At 48.7% G+C, this 21,218-nt stretch overlaps 1 protein-coding gene and 2 long non-coding RNA genes across 3 annotated transcripts; 2 read left to right on the plus strand and 1 right to left on the minus strand.

Moving 5' to 3' along the window:
* Positions 1-600: 600 nt before the first annotated feature.
* SIX2 (SIX homeobox 2) lies at positions 601-4,993 on the minus strand. Its single transcript, XM_059841198.1, has 2 exons — positions 4,350-4,993; positions 601-1,803 (listed from the first exon to the last, which is right to left on the minus strand). The coding sequence occupies exons 1-2, from the start codon at positions 4,907-4,909 to the stop codon at positions 1,500-1,502; spliced, it is 864 nt and encodes a 287-aa protein (XP_059697181.1). The 5' UTR covers positions 4,910-4,993; the 3' UTR covers positions 601-1,499.
* Positions 4,994-5,010: 17 nt separating this feature from the next.
* LOC132324743 (uncharacterized) lies at positions 5,011-6,305 on the plus strand. Its single transcript, XR_009485721.1, has 2 exons — positions 5,011-5,182; positions 6,050-6,305. It is a non-coding gene; the product is annotated as an uncharacterized LOC132324743 (long non-coding RNA).
* Positions 6,306-7,023: 718 nt separating this feature from the next.
* Positions 7,024-20,581, plus strand: LOC132324742 (uncharacterized). Its single transcript, XR_009485720.1, has 2 exons — positions 7,024-11,609; positions 12,315-20,581. It is a non-coding gene; the product is annotated as an uncharacterized LOC132324742 (long non-coding RNA).
* Positions 20,582-21,218: the final 637 nt, after the last annotated feature.

Here is a 21,218-nt window from a genome sequence, read left to right on the forward strand (position 1 = left end):
GAGCTGCAAGAGTCCTGAGCTTTTTTAATGGGGCAAACTGGCAAGCAACCTGCCTGTCTCTTTGCTTACAGGAAAGGAAATTTTTAAAAAAGAAACAAAAAGAAGAAAAATCCCTTTCCCAGCATCCCGCAGGCGCCGGAAAGGCTTTTGCAGCCCAGTGTCCGTGCTGGACCCCGGAGGGAGGTCTGGCCACCCTCAGTTTGCCCACCCGTCCTCGGGACAAGGTGGGGGGAGAGGGGGCGGCTTTTTGCCGGGACAGGCGGACACCGGGGCAGAAAAGCCCGCAGCCCGCACGGCCGTGCCCTCGGGGAGCAGGTGGGCGACCTCTCCGCTTCCCTCAGGGCCCGCACCTCCCGTCCTTCCCCGTGCCCTTGGCTCTCCGCTCCCGCAGGGCGACTTCGGCTGCCCGTGGCATTCAGCGCTTCCCCGGACCGGGCCGGCAAGGGCCCCGACGTGCGGGGGCCAAGCCGGGCAGGGTGGCGGGGCTCTGGCCAGCCGACACCGCCGTCCCCAGCGTCCCCTCCAGGACGCCCGCTCTGCTCCGCTCAGGACTGAGCCCGAAAACATCCCGCGGGGGAGTGAAGCAGCCATACGCCAAGCTAGATTTCTAAATTTTATTATAAAATAAAAGCAGAAATATTTCCCAAAGAATGTATTCACATAATATAAACAATAAACAAAACTAAGGTGAGTGACTTGCGGTTGATACTGTCATTTAGGTCTAAACTTCAGCAGCAATTCCTGTTTTCTTTTTAAAGCCCGCTCCAGCCCGCGTCACACACCGAGGGGAAAATCTACCTCTGCCTTCCTTCGGGCGGGAGCCGGGCCATCATTTCCTTTCCCACACAGCAAATGGCGAAAGCACCACATGGACAAGGCCAAAGAAGCTGTCTCTCTGCATAGCATCAGCTACAAGAAGGTTACAGAGTCTGCCTAGAGCGCGTGTTGCTGCTATATCTCGACTACAACTTTTGTATTCTTAGTTGAAATTGTACATCGTACACCTGCCACGGATACATAGCTACAATAGAATAACGGGAGTGATGTGTAACTTTCAAACAGGCATGGCAAGAGCAGCCTTGCATTCCCCTTTCTTCCCCACCCCCCCAAAAAAAATAAAAATATTACGATGTGCCTCTTCCCACACAGACCGGCCCGATCGAGTGACAGCACTGAGAGATTTGTGAAGTTAAGGCTGGAATGAGCTGCTACACCGATCAGCCTTACGGCCTGCCGTGAAAATCACGGCTCCTGTCCAACAGTCCTTACACGCCTGAAAACGCCTGTAAGCAACCCTTAAGGCTTTTCACAATATCAGCTACCCACAGCGGAGTCCACTACCTTGCAAACCTGCAGCCAGCCTGCTGCTAAAGGGCACAACACTTCCACTAAGGTGTTTGTCATTGCTTTCAAAGTCCCTGGTAAGATTAAAGGAAAAAAAAAAAAGGAAAAATTGAGGAAAGGAGGGCTGGCGCGAAGGAGTGAGCGTGTACACGGTTTTAAGAGCCCAGATCGACCAAGTTAGATGACATGGGGTTGAGAATGGAGTCCTGCAAGCTGTGGTGGTGCATGGGGTCAGCGCTGGGCACGGGGATGGCGCTGGGGCCCTGGGGATGGCCCAGGCCGTGCAGGGGCTGCAGCCCGGGGTTGGAGCTGAGCAGCAGAGCGGGGCTGGAGGAGGTGTGATCCGGGGTCCCTGACGGCGTCTTCTCGTCCTCTGAGCTCCCCAAAACTGTCTTATTGCCGTTCATTGACGCCGAGAGCGGGTTGTGGCTGTTGGAGTTGGAATTCTCGTTGTTTTCCCTATAGGAAACACAAAAGAGGGAGGGAAATCACCATGCGGCCGTCGCTCCGGGGTGCGCACCGCGGGAGCGGGGGCGGCAGGGAGCTGACTCCGGGGAGCAGCCAGCGGAGGGGAGTGCAAAAACTGTAGGTTAAAAAACTCTGCCAACCTCCAAGGCCTCTTCATCTGGCACTTAGGTCTAAGGTCCGCTGAGCTTGTAAACAGTCTCCCACCAGCCCAGCGGAAAGTGTCACTTTGCCAAACCGTAATTTTCTGTGTCCAAAGAGTTTGCACAGCGTGAGGAGGGGGGCGGAAGGGAAGGGAGGAAGACTTTATTTAAAAAAAACCAAACCGAACAAACAAAAATACTTTTTAACTTTAAAACTACTCTAGGAGCTGAAGAGATGTTCAGCCATGATTTCTCCTGAGGAGACCAAAACCCGGCGAGCTGCAAGCAGGATGGCTTCGTGCAGCCCCGGGCTCACATCAGGAGAGAAAGTCTTTTGCTTAAGTAACTGGACATGGTTTTTTTTCCCCCCTCGCCCTGAGCTTCAAGCTCAAAACATAGCCCAATATGGACGATGAGGAAAGCGAACAGAGTTAACCCGCTGCTTTCCTCTCGGAAAATGCTCCGCAAGCCCGCCGCTGCTCCACCGTCCCCTCCCGGAGCGGCGTGGGCGCAGCCGGGACGGCCTTCGCACGGCTCCGCGGCGCGGGCAGCCGGCACCCCCGGTGCGCCTGCCGACAAAGGCTCGGAAAGGCAGGACATAGTTTCGAAATTCATCACCGGGTGAATACCAAGAAATCGCTGGAGGCGGGCCAAGCCCTTGCAGATATATCTATATATTTATATATCTATATATGAGCGCTTTTTCTTTCGTTAATGTGAGTGACAAGAAGGGGTCGGGGTTGCCGTCTAGGCAAGGCTTACGCGGCCTGCACAGCCCTTGTAGAAATACTTTAGACACCGTTCTCTCTGAACTACTGAAGGCAGAGCAAGCCTATTTAAAAGCTTCTGCGGAAGTTTTGTAACACGCTCTCTGGCAGAGGGGCCCTATCCTGCAGGATTTGGTCAAGAGAAGTCAAGCTATTGCACTGACGGGTTTTCCTCACTAAGGGCTGCATGATGTGGCTGGAGACACTTAGTGCCAAAAAAATAAAAATAGACAAGAAAGCTCTGTTTGAACAGGTTTCCTTGAGTGGATGGCAATCCCATGAACTGTCTGTTTTCCAACGCCTGGAGTGTAATATTAGGTTGAGTGTATTTTTCAATGTCAAAAATATAATTTGTCTCTGGAGACCTTTAAAATTTGATTCCTCGGGAAAAAAAAAAAGGAATGGAATAAGTGTAACCTTCATTTCCTTTGGATATTTGAAGGTGAGTCCCTGCTATCAGCAATAAAAAGGATCTCTAACATCTCGTAAAACCAACACTTGTGAGGATTTGAAGGAAAATTAAAGCGCTAGCACAATTTCGGGAAATGAATAGAGCAAATCTGTGCCCGAATCTTCCGGGCTGCACAGCAGGGCGGCCGCGGCGCTGCCCGTTTCCAAAACACGGTTGGCAGAAACCAAAGATAGAAAGAATTCTCCTCGAAGGCACGGATCTACAGGATTCTGATCCGCAAATTGACCGCGCAGATCATTCAATCATACGATTGCCTGTACGGACCGGGCAGTTCAATGAGCAGTAAGAGGACCCTTTTTGCTTCTTCGAACCGCCTTCCTAAGGCACAGGGACTGCTGACAGAAAAATCACCCCGAATAGCCAGGGATGTAAGCATTAACCTCTTCCCGGCGATTAATGGTCCCTTCACTCCACTTAACGTGAAAAACACAGAAGCAGAATCATATTAGGCCTAAGAACACACACCTATTGACGTGCGTTCATGAGCACCTTGCTGGGCAGCGAATAAGAACTGCAAGGTCATGAGCGAGGCAGGAAGTTGCTCCACTCAGTCCTTGTCCAGGTCTCCTGCCGCACGCCAGGAGCCCAGGACAGAGGACGTTTTTGCTACCAACACTCAGACCCACGCGTTGCCGGCTGCCCCCCGGCTGCCCCTTTCTGCCCCGGGGTAACCCTCACGGACACGCTCTGAGCTGTGCGGGGCGCGGAGCCCTCGGGCCCCGCCGCCGCCGCCGGCCTCTCCCGACGGGCCGCGAACCCGCACGAGCACCTCCGGCCACGGCTCCTGGCCGGGCTCCACGCCGAGTTGCGGCGGAGAAGAGGCGGCAGCACTGCTTAGCCAGGATTCGCCGCAGGCCGCGTGAAGCGTCCCTGGCAGCCGGGGCTGCCCCGGGGCCGCCGCGCCGGCTGTGAGGGGAGCGGGGAGTCGGCGGGGAACGGGTCTCGGCCGCCTCTCCAGGGGCTACGTTTGGTGCACAGACGCCTTCCCCGAGCCCCCAGTTCACTGGCCTGTGCTTCTCTGGGTGCCCCCGAGACGGAGAGGCCCCGTCCCCTCCCGGCGGGCCTTCCGCAGCCGGGGCCGGGGCAGATAGAGGGACCCGGGGTGAGCATAGGGGTCGGGGAGCCGCGGGCGCCGGGGGAAGGCGTGGGAAGCCGTACCTTTCCTTGGCCTCGGCGGCGCGGTCCCGCTGCCGGCGGTTCTTGAACCAGTTGCTGACCTGGGTGGTGGTGAGGCCGGTGGCCTCGGCCAGCTCCCGCTTCTCGCGGGGGGACGGGTAGGGGTTGTGGGCGTACCACTCTCGGAGGACGCTGCGGCTCTTCTCCTTGAAGCAGTAGCTGGTCTCCTCGCCGTCCCAGATGGAGCGGGGCAGCGGGAACTTGCGGCGCACCCGGTACTTGCCCACCGCCCCTAGGGGTCGCCCCCGCAGCTTCTCCGCCTCGATGTAGTGCGCCTTCAGCCAGAGCTGCTGCAGCTTGGGGTGGTTGTGCGCCGAGAACTGGTGGCTCTCCAGGATCTTGTAGAGCTCGCGGAAGTTGCCCCGGTGGAAGGCCACCACCGCCTTGGCCTTCAGGACGCTCTCGTTCTTGTGGAGGTGCTCGCAGGCAGGGAGGGACCAGAGGAACCGCCCCAGCCGCTCGATGTTGCCGCCTTGCTGGAGCACCTCGCAGACGCAGGCCACTTGCTCTTGGGTGAAGCCAAAAGTCGGGAGCATCGACATGGTGAGCCCTGCCGCGCCGCGCGCCCTACGGCCGCATAGAGGGGAGCGGCGCGGGGCGGCGGGCAGCGCCCGGCATGCGGGGCCGGCCCCGGGGCGGCGGCGCCCGGCGGGGCCCGCTCGGGCGTCACGGCCGGGCGCGGGGGGCCTCGGCCATCGGCGGCGCCCGGCCCCGGGGCGGTCGAGGGAGCTGGGGAAAAAATGCGAAGAGCGACGAAAAAAGTCTCGAGAGTCCGAGCGCGGGCGGCTTTTCCCCCCGGCCGCCGCCTCCTTTTTGTAAGTCCAAGTTGCGAGAGTAACTTCGTGCCTCTTTTGTCTCCTATCTGCAGCGCTCGCAGCGGCCGCGGCTCTCACACCCCCACCCCCCTCGGCCGCCGGTTTGGGATCTCCCTGCTTCCCCCCCACCCCCCACCGTCAGATCCCACATAATATAGTGGTAAAGCCCTGCTCGCTCGCTCCTCTCTCCCTCTCAGAGTTTTCCCCCCTTTCTTTCTCTCTCTCCCTTTTTTTTTTTTTTTTTAATAATATTATTCTAAGCTGGCATGAAAAGTGATTATCCGCGCTGTGATTGGTCCGGTTATCTGACCCGGGGACTGCCAGGAGAAGACAATAGTTTTAGTCAAATTATTTGCCATGGTGACGCTGTCAATCAGGGGTAACCCGATCTGTTTTGAGGTGGCTCCCCGGCTGGGTTGACAGATTGCTCAGATCCACTCAGAGGCGGCCCTAAGAGCTGAGATATTAGCTAGCGAGGGAGAAATATCCGTCGTGATTGACGCTGCAGGCGCCCGTCGGGGGAGAGGGGGAGCGCGGAGCCCGGGCCCCTGCTCCTCGCCGCAGGGCACTGCGGCGCGGCGGGACGGAGCCGCTGTCTCGGCCGGGCCCCGCCGTCCCGTCTGGATCCCGCAGCCCCATCCCGTCCCCGCCGCTCCGGACGGACAGCGGGCTCTGCCGTCCCTGGCAGCCCCGGCTGCGGTGGGTGGAAAAGCCCGTCTCCGGCCCTGGCAGAAAAATTTCTTTCCAAAAGCGTTCCCTTATAGCCCCTCTCCCCAGCGCCCTGTAACCACTGTTGGTGAGTTTTATAAGGAAGGGGCCTCTCATGTACAATGGAGACCCTGTTCGTGACCTGGGATCCCATTACAGGCTTCTCGTACCTGCCCGGGAGCGAGAAGAAGGCACGATGATACGGGGCCGGAGAGGGATTGCCTCTCCATGAATCGCCGGCCGTGCCCCACCGCGCTCCGGCGTGAAGGGCATTGGCATTTGTGATCACTGGACGCCGGACACTTACTTATACCCGATTTCCAGAGCGTGTCGGGGTGTTTCAACCAGGAGAGGAACACGTGTAAAAGTGTAATAGTCAGAAACACTTCGCTTGACTAAACGGACCCTTATCACCCACGCGTGTCCTTTGCAGACCGCGTTTTAAGTTTACCGACTCTGCGGGGCACGGACCCGCATCATTTCCCGTCCCATGTCGGTCTACACAAAGTGAAAGGTGAGGGAGAGATGTCGTGCAAGCTGCAAGGTCGAGGTAGAGGGTGCGATGAGCGGGTGAAGGGAGCCGCGGTGCCTCCTCGGGAGCGGCGCGCGGGGTGGCGGCCAAGTAGGACCGCCGGGGCGGAGGCTGGCGCCGGGGATCGCCCAGGTGAGGGCACTCGGGAGGAGCTTCCCGGCCACAAACTCAGGGTAGTTTCCATGGCCTGTTATGTTCCCCTTTTGCTGAGAAATAATAATTAATCCCACAAGCTCCTTCTACGGTATTTGCAGTCCTGACAGGAGGGGTCTCTGCAATTGTGGGTTCCTGCCACGGTACCTTTTTAGCCGCCCCAGGCGCGTCAGGGATTTAGCGAAGCCACAAGAGACCGGGCTGCGGCTCCTCGCCTCACAGCCTGAGCCTCCGCGGCCGACGGACCGAGCCTCCGTGCCGGCCCGAGCGGGCGCAGCGGCCGTCCCGGGGGAAGGCGAGGCTGGGGCGGCGGCGCGCAGCCCGGCGGCTCCCGGCGGCGGCGGCTCCCGGCGAGGAGCCGCGCCAGGGCTGCGGCCGGGGGAAATGCGGCGGGGGAGGGAGGCAGGAGGAGGAGGAGGAGGAAGAGGGCGGAGTAGGGGGGCAGCGGATCAACCGTGTCCAGCTCCCAGCGTGTCCGAAAGCCTGTGTATATCCGTGGCTTACGCCCGTACTTTCTCGAGTGCACTCCGCTGTGGAAGCTGCCTTGTCCTCCTACCTGTCCGTCCGGCCTTTTCACGAGTGCTGCCACAAGCAAACAGTGGCAAGCGGGCGGTTCCCGCCCTGGATCCTCCGGGGACGGAAAATAGAGGCTTCTTTTTCAGGTGGAGAAAAGAACAGCTCAAATTCGTTTGAAACAAAATCGGGCAAGCTGGTGACGGGTCGGTAAAGTCCTCATGCGCGATGCTCCCTCCGTTCTTTCACAAAATGAGCTCTCAACCGCTTAGTGCCTCGATTCCGGCCAGTCTCTGCAGGATTCAAACTGTGCTTGTTTGTGAACGAAAGCATCCCGATCCCAGCGCTTCCTAGCCAACCTAAGCGGCTGGATAGTTCATAGCCGCAGCTGTAGCCAACAGTGGAGGGACGGTACAACCGCGCCACTACAAAAGTTGCTCTGAGCAGAAAAGGCAACAAAACTACAAATCCCCTCTCCCGTCCCCGACCTCTGCGCGCACACACCGTGTGCCTTCCGCTCCCTCCCGCAATGGGGACCGTGGAAATAATGAAAAGTGCTAGCGAGGTCTGAGCTGCGTCTCCCGCCTCCATGCTATCACGCTCGGTCGCCCCACGTTTATTAGGGTTATACCTGACTCTCTTTCTGTCTCTCAACCACAGTGGTTAAATCTGAACGGGGGCAGCTCTTAGCCCTAGCTGGAAAAGAAATGTCAAAACCTGTTGCGTAGATTTAGACCTGAAAAAGAGTCTTCTTAGCACCCTAAAATGTGAGTACAGTGTTTACACTCCAGCTCCTCCGTAGGCGCTTTCACTTTAGGCTGCCTTAGCCGGACTGCAGCTTGCATGTAACTTAAGTTCACTTCCCGGAGAGCTGGGCAGAGGCAGGGCTACCCCCTTCCCGGGCACTCTGTATCAGCTTGCGTCCTAGAGCAATCGTAAATTAGTGACATCTGGACCCAAATTCTGCATAACTGCTTTTATCTTTGGGGAAAGAGAAAAATTTTCCTACGTGCTAGAAGTCAGAGCAGATACTGCCTGCACAGCCGCGGCGCGGGGCGAATCGCATTGTAGCGCCTTGCGAGCGAAATAGGCGATCGGGAGAGGAGCTTTTTTTTGGCATTTGCGAAGGCTCTCGTTCCATGACATTATATTTCAGAGCAGGAGGAGCGAATCGCCTGCTCACATTTGCCCCTGGACCGACGAGATGGTTTCGCCTGGCTACTGCCAGCTGTCTCCCGTTTAGCTGTCGTGGAAAGTTTTAGCTGAGCCGACCCAAATTTTCGCTCTGCTCCGCTGCCGCCGGGCGGCGAAGGCCGGGGTTTCACCCGGTCCCGCTGTCACTTTGCCGAGACCCCACTCGGCAAGCGCCTCACCCCTCCGCGCAGCAGCGTGCGAGGCCGTCAGTGTCAACACAGTCTTTGGGAAACATGAGTGAAATAAAAAGGTGTTTTTTATTGCGACGCTCCTTTCATTAGCTGTGACACAGTCTGGCTGAGGAATGGGGTGTGGGCGGGCGGTTTTCTTCCGAGGAGCCTTTCCTTGCGTGGAACTGCTCCGTGCCCCCGAGTGAGTGCCAAAGTAGAGCTGCAGTTTTCTGAAAATCGCCTTTTCGGCTCTGCCTTCGCCGTCCCTTTGTAATAGCAGCCTGCAAGGGAAGCTGCAGGCCCGCATCGCTCCTGTTAAACACACGAGCCGATTCACCTAAGCTGCCCGACACCTTTCCCCAGCCCCTCCGACGGCTGCTTTTGCGGAACCCTTCATCCTTTTCACCGAGCTGGGCTCGGGACAAACCTGTCACCCACTCTCACACATCCGCTCCTGCCAGCCAGCCGTGGGCTCGGCTCAGACAGGGCCACCTCCAAGATCGGCAGGGGTAGCAAATAAATGATAAACCCCACAACTTCCACATGCCAGAAGGAAACACATTTCGCCGCAGATGTCCACTACCGTGGCGAGGACTGTAGGGAGAGAAACCAAAATGACAGACAACTCCAAGTTTTCGTTTCTTTCTTTTTTTCCCTTCCTTTATTTTAAAATATTTTTAAATTTTAAATTTTTTTTTCTTTCCTTTTGGCGGGACTGCAATGTGCTTTCCCTTTAAATCCTGTGTGGTTTACCGAGACCAAAAGCCTGCCTCAATGAAGCTGCTACTCCGGCTAGGTTTTTCTTTTATTTATTCATTTTTTTTAAAGGCATCATAACTACCTTTGCCGAGACACTGGGCCTACTTTCCCCATACCATCCAACCCTGGGGCTCAGCTCAGTTTCCCCGGGCTCGCAAGTTTTTTCGTGGCTGGACTAGGGCTTCTTTAGGGGGCCAAAGCTCACCCGGGATTCCCGGAGGCAATTTTGCAATTCTGATCCTCGGGTTGTTTCCTCCGCCGTCACGTTATTTATTCACCTTTTATTTATTTTTCAGTTTTGTTTAAAACGCGAGTCTATCCCATCAGAGATGTCACTAAGCTCCTGTCTCGACTGAAAAAAAGAAAGCACGGCAGAGGATCGCTGCACACAACTGAATTAAGACAAACAACAATTGCTTGTTGTTCCCTGATTTGGAGAGAAAGGAATAATTCAAAGCTTTTGCTGCGCGCAATGCAGCGTTCCTCAGGGGGACGGGTCAAGGATTTCAGATATGTAGCGGGTAACTCGATTATGCTAACAAACTCCGCTTGAAAGAGAGCGCTGGTGGGTGCGGGGCGCGGAGCGGGGTGCTGGGGACTGGGGGGCTCTGCTGGGAGCCCGGGGGAGCGGAGCGTCTGCCCCACGGAGCCGCCCCGTTCCCCGCAGCTCCGCCGCTCCTCTCCAGCGCGGAGCCCTTTCCCCGCCGGCTGGACCTGAGATGCTCGAGTAACGTCTTCGAAAGAGATGTATTAATCAGGAGATGGGGGCCTGATGGAACGTGACTGAGTCGGCCTCGGTGAACCTTCCTGCCCCCGCCCCCCTCCCGCCCCTCCCGTGAAATGGGACTCCGGGAGCGGCACTGTGTCCCCAGCTCAAGGCGCTGTAACCTCCCGAGCTCCCCACGAAACACGATAGCCCCCCCAGCCGATTAATGCGGCCGGTCCTGATTGCTTTTATATTATTCTTTCTCGATCTCGGGCGAGGGGCTGAGAGTTTTCACCCAGTTCTGCCATCAGCACTCTCCCGGCCATTAGCATGGATATTTATTTGGGGTGTTCCCACAGATCCCGCGGAGTCCACAGACGGCTGGGGTTTGGACCAGGGGAAACAGAAGGGGGGCCCGGGCCGGTGCCCACCCAGCCCCCGCCCCACTCCGGGCGGCGGGGACCGCCTCAGATGCTCCGCGGCAAGAGGGGTCTCTCTCGGCACACAGTGTACAGCTAACAGACAAGACAACAACAACAACAAAAGGCACATATGGTTAAAATAAAGAGAGAGAGAGAGAGCGAGAGCTCTCTGCCTTAGGGGATTGGCAATAACTAGCCAGAAATGCAGGGTATTGAATCTAAACTTCTGGTGGGCTTCTGCGGGATTGACAACTTAAATCACACTACAAGCATCAATTTGACAATATTTGTAAACTTCTTGTTTCCAGGGATCTTCTTGATCAGAGATAGACCAGGTTGGTATGAGCTCCAGCCACGAAGGTCTCTTTTTTCCCCTCCTCCTTTCCCCTCTTCCGAGTTGATGAATAGCGATCATGTTTCTTTTAATGGCTGCCCCCTATTCTCACAGCCTCCCACAACTAACCCAAGAGCCTGTTTCCTCGACCTCAGTTAATTCCGCTGATTATTCCAAGATGATGAGGAAAGCACGAAGATTGTTCACTGTTCCTACCGATTCAGAGCACTTTTGTTACCATCTCCATCCCTGGCCCACAGGGGAGAATTTTTAGGAAGAGGCTGCCCTCTCTTCCCTCCTGCCTTCCCTCCCCAGGCAGCAGACAGCTCCGGGGGCTCGGCCACAGTCCTGTGGCCCCGTGGGTGAGCGATCCCGGCCGTGGTGGCCGAGCGCGGGCCCCCTTCGTGCCGGGAGGTCCCGGACCAGTGGCACCGCCGGCATCCCTGGGGCGCTCAGGTGGCGGCGGTGCAGGTGAAGCCGAGCTCCCGCCGGGCCTTTTCCCAAAGGGAGCAAACCTCCCGCCACGTCCTGGCGCACCAAAGGGAATTTCGGTTCCCCCCCAGGAAGGAAGGAGGCTCCTTCGGCCCCACGGGCTGATGACGGGGATCCACTCCGAGAAACTTCACTAGAGGGCTCTAATACTCAGCTCCCATGGCTGCTGAGAGGAAACAAGGCTCGTCCTTAACATCCTTCAGTCTCCCAGATAGATTAAGCCTGGTAAAGTCTTCCGCAGCCTGTCAAAGGTGGTTCACAATGTCATCTCCATGACAAGAAATCCCTTATCTCAGCAGCAGCCACCAGCTATCCTGCTTACCTGCAAGTGAGTGGAATTCATGTCCCCTTCCTGGTGCATAATGACCCAAGAGGATTTTGGGAGCACTTCTTCTGTATCCATGGCAAGGGAAGGAAGCACAGCCTCTAAAACCCCAGACACAGGTATCCTTGCCAAGATTTAGGGACAAAGCACTACACACAGATATGTAGACTTTTTCCCCTTCACTGTAGAAAGAGCTTGTGTAAGATCTTCCATGGTCTGTGCTATTTTATATGCTCATAAACATCTATCTTTTAAATTCTGCAAGACTGGGGCAAGCTGAAATGTAATGCAGTGCTAGCAAGTAACACACAGATATTTATGTCAAATACTGATGGATTTAACTGCAGTTTGTTCAGTTTTCGTTTTTTTTTTTTTTTCTTTTAAATAATTGCTAGTATTTGCCATTGGAAAAAACTACACAAATGAGATGGTATCAATTAAAATGAAAACAATTATTTGTTGTAAGGGAAAATTCATAGAATTTCAGAATGCATTCAGCTTGTTACAACTCCAAATAGCTTTTGTAATAAATAAGTAAATTGCCTTATTTGCAGAAATTAGGAAGCGCAATTTAGTTGCTGGTCATGTCTTGCAATTTTTCTGAGAAGTTTTGTGTACAGATAAAAACTACAGGAGCAGCTTTGTGGAAAACTAGATAGTTCATATAACATCAGTTTAAAACTGATCAACTTTCTGGCGGAAAATATGCTACTTCTGAATGTGTGACAATGTTCTGTATTTTCCTCTACGGTTTGTTTCAACCTCCTTTTTGCTGAGTTAGTTCTGACTCTGTTCTTTGATGTCTTCTTCTCTTTATTTCATAGGTTCTTGAATCAGCTCAAATACGCTGGGGACCTTTTACTTCCCAGAGAAAAAAACTGGTATCCCTTTTCATTCCTTTCTTTTTTTTCATCAGTTTTATTCTCCATATAAACAAGGACTTTATTACAAGACCAAGATTGACTTTGTTGCTTATTTAAGATATAGAAAAGGCCAACCCAGTGAACACTGAATTGGTTTCAGACAGTTAAGTCACTTCAGCAGGCAGAACTGAGATTGTGTGCTGTTGGGGTACCATACCCCCATCACATTTCCTCCAACAGCCAAGTCATGTGTGCACAAGGGGCACAACATCTCCCCTGGAAGCAGATGTTGATGGCAGCTCACACTGATGTTACACAGTGCAAGGAGGGGGCATGAGCTAGGCACACCATTTGGCTGCTACCATGCACCCAGGCACAATTTTGGTCGTACCAGATGGCACCTGATTTGACTCCCTCTGTCCTGCACTATTCTAGTCCTCCAACACTCTCCCAGAAGTTTCTGCTGTCCCTTCCATGCTCTCAGTCCACCCCCTCCTTTGGCTTCCTGTTGTGAAAATATCACTTGAACAATTTGCAATGCATTCCTTTACATTATCTCTGATACTCAGAACTAGAACCTCACAAGAAATATATATATATTTTTAATTTTGAACCACAGAGGCACCAAAAGCCCCAAAGACCTAGTGACAAATGCCACTTAGCCTCAGGAACAGAGAGGGGATCTCAGCCCTGTTTTACTTAGCAATAGACATAGTTCAAACACCTTTGCAAAATGGGACTAAACTCTGTTAGAAAAATGAAGAATTTCTCTGCCCCTTCTGAGGCACAGAAATTCTTCATTTTTCTAACAGAGTTTAAAGTCACTGCTGCAGTAATTCTTAGTTGTTTCATTTCCACCATAGCTTGCTGAAGAAGCTGATACTAGGCATAGGGCTGGAGATTTCATTGAGTGACACTGAGCTGCAAAGCATGGGATTCTTGTGCAACTGCAATTCTTCTATGTCTGCTACCTGCTCTGGGCAGAAAACAATAAGGAAATTACTCTTTAAAGTTATTAAATACACACACACACAAAAAAATTATGTGTATTTATGTAGTCTGGCTGTTTTAATTAACTTTTGTTTAATTTTAATTCATGGAAAAATAGATTGTAATTTATTTTAATCAAAAACTTTTCTTAAACAGTAAGATAACCACATCAGAGTGATATAACCTGGTAAACATTACCTTAATCTTGAACTCTTTTTCATTTCAATCATATAAGACAAGTGGTGGAAGAAATGAAATGGACCTTACAGGCATCATGAAGTGAGCCTCAGCTCTCAAGAAGAGAAGAAATAAAGAAGTGTAATTGGGTGAGTTATAATGTGAAAGCTGTAATGTAGTGAGAAGGTTTAATGCATGTAAGGGAAGGAAATGCTCTCAGTGCCAAAGTGGATTTGTGGCTGGCAGGGGTGAATGAGTGGTATGAATACATCAAGGAGAGGGATGTGCCTGAGGATGGTTTTCTTAATCCATCAACTGCTCTTGGAGACATTTGGATATAGAGGACAAAGGTGGGGCCATCAATTTAAAGGATTAGGGCTAAAAGAATGAACAAAGAATGCAAACTGAAAGGTCCAAGCATGGTCCCATCAACATCCCACAGGAGGGTGTAGGCATCACAAAGATCCAGGGATTGCTGGGTGCTAGCCCAGGGTGGTTGCAGTGATCTCTGGCCTTAAATAAGATGAAGAAGTCAGCTAGGTGAGAGACGATTGGAGGGTTGGAAGTGGTTGAAAGAATGGAGGGAAAGAGGATTTGCCATTTGATAAGAAATAGAAGGAGGTTTGTGAAAGTAAAAGTTTGAAATTTTGTTGATGAACCTCTCTCAGGCATCTACTAATGATGCACCTGGCACACAGAGTGGCAGACAGTCTAGGATGGCACAGATCTTGGCAGTACTATGGGACCAGCATTGTCACAAGAAGGAGCAGTTTCTGAAAAATGCATAAAATTTTTTCCTCAGTGTCAGGCAATTTTTTTCCTCAGTCACTTCTCTTTTTGGAAGAGAAGTCACATTATTATTGATTATCATAAAATTATGCCTCTATTGGCATAATTTTCTAATGAATTTTATTCCCTGGGGACAAGAAGATGAACATTTATGTCTCTGGTTACATCTCTTAGAGTACACTAAAAGCAGCCAAGAAGTGCAAGAACTTGTTCCTGATGTATATTTCCTTTGTGCTAGTCTTTCAAGACACTGAAGGTGTTGAGATATTGTTGATATTATGTAACCATCATTAATTAAGCACACATAAGTGTTTATTTTGGTTCTGAGAAATCTTATTTGATCTCTGGAGACCCATAATGTGGTTCTTGCTCAATCATTTTGAGCATAAAGGGCACTTTTCTAAGTACTGTAGAAGCTACAAAGTATAAATGATCATGATCTGCAGAATTTGATGAAGCAGACATGTTTCCTGCCATATGTTAAACGATCAACTAGTTACTGTGTACTCTGTAGTTATACAGGTTGATAATCTGATGCTGAATAATGTGATGTCATGTGAAGACAAACTCTTTCCTTATATAGTCCCCAAGAAATAATATTTTCTTTGTCCACATCTGAAAATTCACAGGCAAATATGCAACCAATCAAATCTTGTACAAATGTTAACACCCAGATGTGTGTTTCTGCATGGAATTAATGTACAACTAGCAGAACTGTTGGATAGAGAAATCTTGTAAAAATACAGATTAGGCACACTTAAGTTAAATATGTCTAACTAGTCTGCCAAGAATGTACAGTTTTATGAAATCTGTTTTAGGTACAAAACTCTCAACATTTCCTTCTAAAACTTTCCATTAACATACAAAAAGGAGAGTGTAGATTTCTGTAATAATCAGCAGAACCTTACCATTTCATGTAAACAAATCAAAAGAACTATATAACCTTACTTCCAAAGGTCAACCTTTGCCCTCCAAACTCCCATTAGAAGTTAGAACTTGAGTAATCCTATATTTTAATGATAAACTTTGCAATAAACACATTCTATGTAGTAATAATCATTAATAACAAGTTTGCATGTTTGGTAGAACTTTTTTGAGAAAGACTGTCCAGTATTTGTTATGCTAAAATCCAGCAGAACTTGATTTGACCATTTAGAGTGTCAATTTAGATTATTAACAAAAATGGGAAAGAGTGAAAATTGAGAGAAAATACCCATATCTGAGAAAAAGTGTCTCTTGTTCAGCTTGATACACCTTATATCCCCAGTAAATTAGAAGGGGCTATTTGAAATTTGGGAGCCACAGGGGATCAAAATCAGATAAACCTCAGAACAGAAACCCAGGGTAAATGCTTGCAGAAGTTCAAGCCTTCACACCTTACAAACTTCCATTTTATTCAATAACTAGTTAGCCAGGAAAATAAAGGAAAGATTTCTCTCTGTGTGCCTGTATGTGTTGTACATGTACATATATAATGTATGCACACATTCACACACACCTGACTATCCAGACTTAATATTTTTATAAATATGGTGTGAGCCTTCCCTGCATCCTCTCATGAAATCAGTGGGAACTTTGCTGAAACAAAGTGTTTGAATATATTTCTATTTCTATTTCTATTTCTATTTCTATTTCTATTTCTATTTCTATTTCTATTTCTATTTCTAATGAGATCTATTTCTGCTACTGGCCATTTGAAGCCAGCAAACAGAATATGCTCTTTATTGATGTATTAATGAAATTCTTTCATTGCCACCTTGTTTGTTGAAAAATTTGGTGAAAAAGAGAGTTAGTACTGAATAGATTTTTCTGTAATATCATCATTAAAATACCAACTTGAGCTAGAAGGCCAGTGAAGAAGAAGAAAAATCAGCAGGAAACTATATATTGCAATTTACATTTGAAATGTGGATATGCAGCATGGAAGTTTTTTGCACTTCTCTTAATGCTCTCTACTGCCATACATTACATTAATCTAGTGTCAGTTTAGGAAAGATATCAAGTGAGAAAATTCTCATTAGTTAACATTCATGACATATACAGGATGATTTATCTCTTCCTAAATGCAAAGTACTAAGAATTCATGCTCACCTACATCACAAAGGTGAGTTCCTTTTCTGTTTGTAGAAATAATATGCCCCCAAAAATTGGGAGAACCACCAGCAAATCCCATGACAGCCAGTGGGAACTGGTTTTCTCCTCCATTCCTTTGTGTCTGTGTTTTGAGTTCCTTGTGGAAATGGACTCAGATATTAATTTTGCATTGAGAAGATTCATCCTTTTGGACATGAAACATATAGTTTAGTCTGAATTGGTACATTAGGGTCAAAACCAAGCAAAGCTGCAGGATTTAAAATCCAGTCTAAGCTCTGGAGCTCTAGGCAGGTTTATTTCATTCTAATGATGTTACTATTCAGTGTGCTGTTAGTGCTGTTCCATCTGTCTCTGATTCAGAGACCCAATTTGATTACCTGAAGTGGTGTCTTTTTTGAGGAAGGCTGAACAACCCTGCCCATGAAATTTCCCATTTCTGGCCTCACTCTGACACTGTGTACTTTTCACAGACAGATGGTCATTGACTGATCACAGTACTTTCTGGGTATCTCCTGATGGCTGCTCAACCCCAGAAACAAAAAGGGAAAGTTGCCAAGTCCATTTGCTACATGTGACTCCCCACTTCAGTCACACAGGAAAAGGCCTTGCCTCTAACCTGGGCAGTTGATGGCTGGGTTTTCTCTTCATGTGTATCCTCTAAAACTGAACTGTGGATTTGAGAGGAAACGAGCTTAATATGCCATGTGCTTCCTATTTGTTGGAGGCATCAATGCTGAAGCTCTGTTGGCATGCTAAAATGTGAACATTTTTACAGTGTAGCAGGTTATGGAAGCTGCTCTTGATAAATTCCAGTAACGGCATTTTACACTCCATGTGTTCCTTTCTGTGAATGACAGATTGCACTATTATGTCTCTAAAGAAGCTCTTGACAAGGGTGATTCAGGCACAAAGAAAGTGGAACACGTGTCTAGTTCAGGGTTTCTACATTCCCTAGCACATTTACACAGGACTGTGATCTTGTTCTCTCTGATATACTAGAGCAAGAAAAAACACTGCTCACTCTGAGTTAGACACTCCCTAATAACATCAGAGCCTCTGCTGATGTAAACCTACAAATAAACCTCTGAGTTTGCTATCTCTTCTTCACTCTTGACTGAATCTAGAGCTATATGTAGAAGTTTACCAGATTTTTTCTTCTTTGTTGGACAGTAGAAGGGACTGTGGCAGATAGACTAGAGGTAGATGATTTGACTTGCTGGATAGCAGGGATTAGAGATCAACCAGTCTACCTGAGTAACTACTAGAAGTCTTTGTCTTGAAAATAGAGTAACCAAGAAAAAATAATTGACATACATCATGTATTCTGAAAGTGCTTCTTGCAAGAAGAGCGTTCATAACCTTACCCAGTAGGAATCTTCCAGGCATAGGAATTACCACTGGTTTTATCCATTTGGTGGAACTAATGGGAACAAATTTCAAAGATATATTATTGCTTGTGATTGGCTAAATACTTAGAACACATATCATTAACCACTAGGTGCTCTCTAAAGACAGCACACAAATCTAGTTGTAAATACTAGAAACACTGTGCCTGATTTAGAAACATTCAGAATAACCCAGCATTCCTCAAATGCACAGTTTTAACTTTGCTCAAGTCTGTTTTGTGGTTTATTCTTCAGCTTTCTAGGTGGATACATGAGTTTCCATTTCAAGTTTTAGCTTAATGACTCCACGTAACAAGCAGGAGAAAAGGGAAGCTGTATGAATTAAACATTACATAGGATTTGGCAAAGCACGTACAGGAATTCCATAAGGAAGAGTAAAAAAAAAACCCCAATCCCTACATAGCTGCACAAAGTTAGCAGTAACAACAAATAGTGCTGTTACCCTCTAAAAGAACACACTTTTCAGTCAGCCTTGGCTGGTGAAATGCAGAAGCTTCATGTGGATTACAATTTTTAAAATCTTTCAACATCAAAAAATAGAGGAACTGTAGTGTGTTTTTGTTTCAGAGTACTTTGCATGCAATCTCAAGATAAATTGGAGATACTGATTGTGTTTGTACCTGTGCCAGACGTTGTCGTTAGATATTTCTGTTTTGTTTCATCAGCCAGATGAACTTACCCAGGGACATTGATCAAATACCTACATTTAAAAGAACACACTGTCAAATTAGTGGATAGAAAGAGCACATTATGAGAGAGAAATTATCTGGTGAAAGATTTAAAGACTGACTCACTTGTGTTTTGTTTCATTAAATGCGGGGTAGTCCCCTTTCATTTTCCATTTAGCATGAACCTACTTGTACTCCATTACAGTATCAGCCTTAGAAGAAACTCACTGGCTTGGGACACACGTGAGCCTCCTTGGAAAAAATACAACTTCCCTTATTACAGATTCTAGATTGCATTAAAGTGTAGTGCCTGGGCTAGCTTATCCCACAGGCCTTCCTGGAGATATTCCTGTGTACTCCAGCAGGTCTCATGGCTGCAAAGGGTTGTGGTGGGCTGCAGGAGCATTCCCAGATGGCCAGGGTGGTGGCTGCTTCTCCAAGGGGAAGGACTTGGGACAGCAAAGGGTCCACCCACACCTCTCAGGAATGCAGAATACATTCTCAAGAGGAAAATACAAAAATCCCTAGGAAAACTATTTGGACATTGTCCTTCCCCCCCTCCCTCTTAGAAGCTCTTGGAAGAAAATCTTGATCCTTTTAGTTAGTGTCAAGGGAGCAGCTTGTTGTGATAATGGAGGGGTGAAGATGGGGCTGGAGAGTGAGCACGTGTGAGCTAGGGGACATCCAGACGAGCAGAAAAAAAGAATGAAATGGATTTAAAAAGGCTTCAGAAGTTACAGCTGAGAGTATTTTATCTTTGTTTTGGTAACACTGGGTAATGTCATTCAGGTTGGCTAAAAGCCCTTGCTCTTCAAAAGAGTTGTCAAAGATTTATTTTATAAAAATGTAAGCAAAAGACACACCAAACACTTTGTGTTTCATGTTTTTAGGTCTTTGTGTTAGTGGTAATTTCTTGCTGTCATATTTATTATACACTAATTATTTCTAGATAGGAAATACTTCTGTCCTCTGATTGATACCTGTATGATACCCAACTATTTCTCTCTGGGTGTGTTATCTGTATAAATGTACAGAACCCAGAGGACCCTGGAGCCCACCCCCATCCTGCACAGCAAGAGCAGCCCATTGCTGGCCCAGGCGAGAACTCAGACACCTTCATTCATTTTCATCTCGGTGGGGGATGCCTGAAAGGCCTCTGCCTGATGTGGCAAGGAAGCCCCAAGGTGGGAAGAGCCATCTGGCTGTAACTGAGGCTGTTCCTCATGTGTGCTTGCCTGCTTTCTGCCCTCCAAATGTTGTGACATTCCTACTTTGGTGCAATGCTGTGGTGCAAGAGGGCAACATGTCATTAAGTGCTTTGGTTGCTTGCTCAGGCCATGCTCACCTTCAAGCCCCACACCTCAGGTACCTTGAAGCTGAGCAAGCAGGCATGGAAAAGGTTCCCAGCAGGATTTCACATGGAAGAAACCCAGTGTTACTAGTCTTACCCTTAGCCTGTTAGCCCTCACAGTCAGTTGCACTAGTGTGTGCTCCTTGCTGTGAGGGATCCTGGCAAATGGGCCTCTCCCCTTCCTAATCCAGGCAGTACCCAGAGAGCTGCCATTCCAAAGCCAGGCTTCATGGCTCAAACTCACAGTTCATAGAGAAAGTGCCCTGTATAAATTGTCAGCTTTGAAGCCAAGCCCTTCCCCACTTAGCCTGCATGGTAAATCAAGCTTTGGTGCTACTTTCCATCCAGCTCCATTACACAAGTAGTCTGATTTAGCTTTGTGGCAGAAAAGCGTTTTAGCTAAAATGGGATTTTTCACAGAGTGGGGATAAACATGACTGTTTTATTTGTAAAGTGTAAGGCTAAGAGATTGTAACAGGGAGTGCAGGTGCAGTTTCAAATCCCTGCCTGGCTGTCTCAGTACCTGGGCTTGGTGCCTGAATTCTCTCATGCTCAGATCTACAGCAGCACCACAACAAATCAGAACCTTCCATGAAAGCTTTCACTCCTCATATTTAAAAAGACATTTCCATTAATGCCTGTGAAATTTTGCCCTGCGTCTTTTGGAAGTGAAAATAGCCAGCCCCCAGAACTACTGTACCATCCTTGTTCCCCAGAAATGTTAATTCATCATTAAAATTATTAAACAGTAAATGGCTGAGATGTGTTATTACAAGCTTGAAGTATTTCCTTGGATTGTTTAAAAATCTCTGTTTTAATTTGAGTCATCTATTTTTTTTCCTTTTACAGTTTTGAGTGCTCTATCTTACCATATGTGAAACATTTCTTAAAGGTGTCAAAGTGACTTGTCATGGCTTTGGAATGAGAACTAAATTAAATGTCCATACTGTAACATACTTATATAAATAATGAGATATTCCAGTATAAACCATTCATTTGGCAGTCATTTCTACATCAGCAAGTACTAAGTGCTACAGAATTCCTGCCTAAATTTGACACATGCAGAGAAAATCAGGAAGGGAAATGTGTGTGTCTGTGTGTGTGTATGTGTTTAGAATTTTATGGAAAAAGACAGCCCCTTGTAGTCTGTTGCCATGAAAGTATTTCTAACATTTTTGGAAATAGTGCAAGGAGTTTAACAAAATACTCTGGATTCACAGCAGAATGCTGGAGCATTCATCTGTCTCCCACTGAACTCCAAAACTCGTTTCCATAATTCAGAAACAGAAATGGATAAAAAAGACATTAATGAGCACAAGAATGATTTATTATGGATGATATAGAGTCACTGCTTTTGAGAAAAAAATACATTAAATAAGAAATGCTTCCT

Source organism: Haemorhous mexicanus, chromosome 3 (genome assembly GCF_027477595.1).
Source record: "Haemorhous mexicanus isolate bHaeMex1 chromosome 3, bHaeMex1.pri, whole genome shotgun sequence".
In the NCBI taxonomy this organism is placed as follows: domain Eukaryota; kingdom Metazoa; phylum Chordata; class Aves; order Passeriformes; family Fringillidae; genus Haemorhous; species Haemorhous mexicanus.